The 1,816-nt window shown below is 43.1% G+C and overlaps 1 protein-coding gene across 1 annotated transcript; it reads left to right on the top strand.

Moving 5' to 3' along the window:
* The first annotated feature begins 475 nt into the window (after positions 1-475).
* LOC119610602 (drebrin-like protein) lies at positions 476-1,087 on the top strand. The gene has a single exon (XM_037965898.1). The coding sequence runs from the start codon at positions 476-478 to the stop codon at positions 1,085-1,087; it is 612 nt and encodes a 203-aa protein (XP_037821826.1).
* The last annotated feature ends 729 nt before the right edge of the window (positions 1,088-1,816 follow it).

A 1,816-nucleotide genomic window follows, 5' to 3' on the forward strand; every position in this document is an offset into this window, starting at 1 on the left:
ATTTTATATTTTATTTTTTTTATTTTGAATTTTCGTTATAAATTTTTTTTGTTATCTTCGGCGGTATTTCAAAGAAAGGTATCAATTCGTCACGTTTTTCCTAATAATTTGAATTTTCGTTGAGTTTTTGGTGGATTGTGGTTGTAACTCGTTCCGGTAGTAGAATTTCAAGTAATTTACCAACCAGCAGCAACATGGCAACTACTGAAACAGGTGTAACTCGTACTACAGACGCTCTCACTGCAGGTGGGCCTACCACAACAGCCACGACAACAGCACAGCAACAGTATTGCCTCACGAGGTCTCTATTAGTTCAGACGATTCGAATTCCACGATTAGGTCGCCAGGATACAGTAGCCTTACAGCTCAAAACGTTCGCCGCGAAGTCCGAGAGAGTCTGGCCAACCAGCGGAATCAAAGTGCCAACATACAGGAAGTGGTCAACGCTTCTATCGGTCTTTCCCAGGCGCAATTTATGAGGCAGGTAGATAATAAAATCAACGATGCTTTAATGGAAATTAAGCGGGCATTGGGTATAAACCATCAGCAACAACAAGATGTCCCAGCAAGTTTAGATCCGACTGTGCCATTGCAGGAGGCTCAGGGAGGAGGTCCGGAATTCTTAACCGGCGCAGTGACACAAACAAACCCATTATCTCCAGTGACTAGGAGTCTAGTGGCACCTGTGGTCTCGCAAGTATCATATCCTCACGGTAATATGGGCGGAAGAGAAGTGACAGCCGTCACGTATACCCAAACACAGCCAGCTATAGCTCAGGGGCCTTGGTCAAATCCACCGCCACCTTTATTTCCAGCACCAGATTATATGGCTAATGATATACAGCGGAGGAATCAAACAGATTTCCCAGAGCCTAATCTTAACCACACCAGATATTTTGAACAACAGCCAATGAATCAGACTCCGATCAATACCCCGAGGGTTGGTCAACAACAAGCCTACACCCAACAACAACAAGCTTACAACCAACAACAACAAGGTTACAGCCCACAACAACAAGTGTATAGCTACCATCAACTACCACGACAACAGCAGCAAAACTTTGGACCAGCTCCTAATTATGCTTGACCAGTGTCAAATGGGATGGAAAATCATCAGCGAGTGAATTTGTCTAAGTGGGGTATAAAGTTTGATGGTACCAGTAAGTCCATGAATGCTCAAGAGTTTATCTTTCGAGTAAACGAGCTTAGAAAAGATTACAACTGCTCGGACATGGATATTTTACGCCATTTCCATAACTTACTGGAAGGACCAGCTTTAGACTGGTATTGGAACCATCGCAAATTGGCGCAAATTAACTCTTGGCGGGACCTGGAAAGTGCTATCTTGTCACAATATCAGCGTTTTGAGAATGAGTTTCAGGTACAAATGCAAATACTCAATCGCCGCTAGTTACCTCATGAGTCATTTGAAGAGTTTTATAATGTCATACTTAAGCTACGCCATCAGCAAAAAGTCCCGTATGATGAGAGATCGTTAATTGATATCATGAGGGGTAACCTTAAGCCAGCTTTGGCCCAGTTGATGTTTCCCATTCGAATAAATAGTCTAACTGAGTTTTGTCACGAGGTCAAGAGAGCAGAGAACTTGTTGGCTAACCAGAGGCAAAGTTATCAACAGCGCACAGTGGTATAGGAAAAAAAAAGAGGGAAATAATTCGGTAACTTCTAAACGGTTAATCTGATTTTAATGAAATTTGGTATGCACCAAGAGGAGGTGTTGTCGAGTTTAGGTTTTGAATTTGGACCTTATAGACCAACCAGGGGCCCGGCGGGGGGTCCTCAAATTAGGACACCT

The sequence above is a fragment of the Lucilia sericata genome, unplaced genomic scaffold (genome assembly GCF_015586225.1).
Source record: "Lucilia sericata isolate MDLA Ls3-8-SP2 unplaced genomic scaffold, ASM1558622v1 Contig001244F_arrow, whole genome shotgun sequence".
NCBI classification, from domain to species: domain Eukaryota; kingdom Metazoa; phylum Arthropoda; class Insecta; order Diptera; family Calliphoridae; genus Lucilia; species Lucilia sericata.

Excerpts from the sequence above, each read along its gene's own strand:
- LOC119610602 (XM_037965898.1), top strand. The coding sequence starts at position 476 with ATGAGGCAGGTAGATAATAAAATCAACGATGCTTTAATGGAAATTAAG.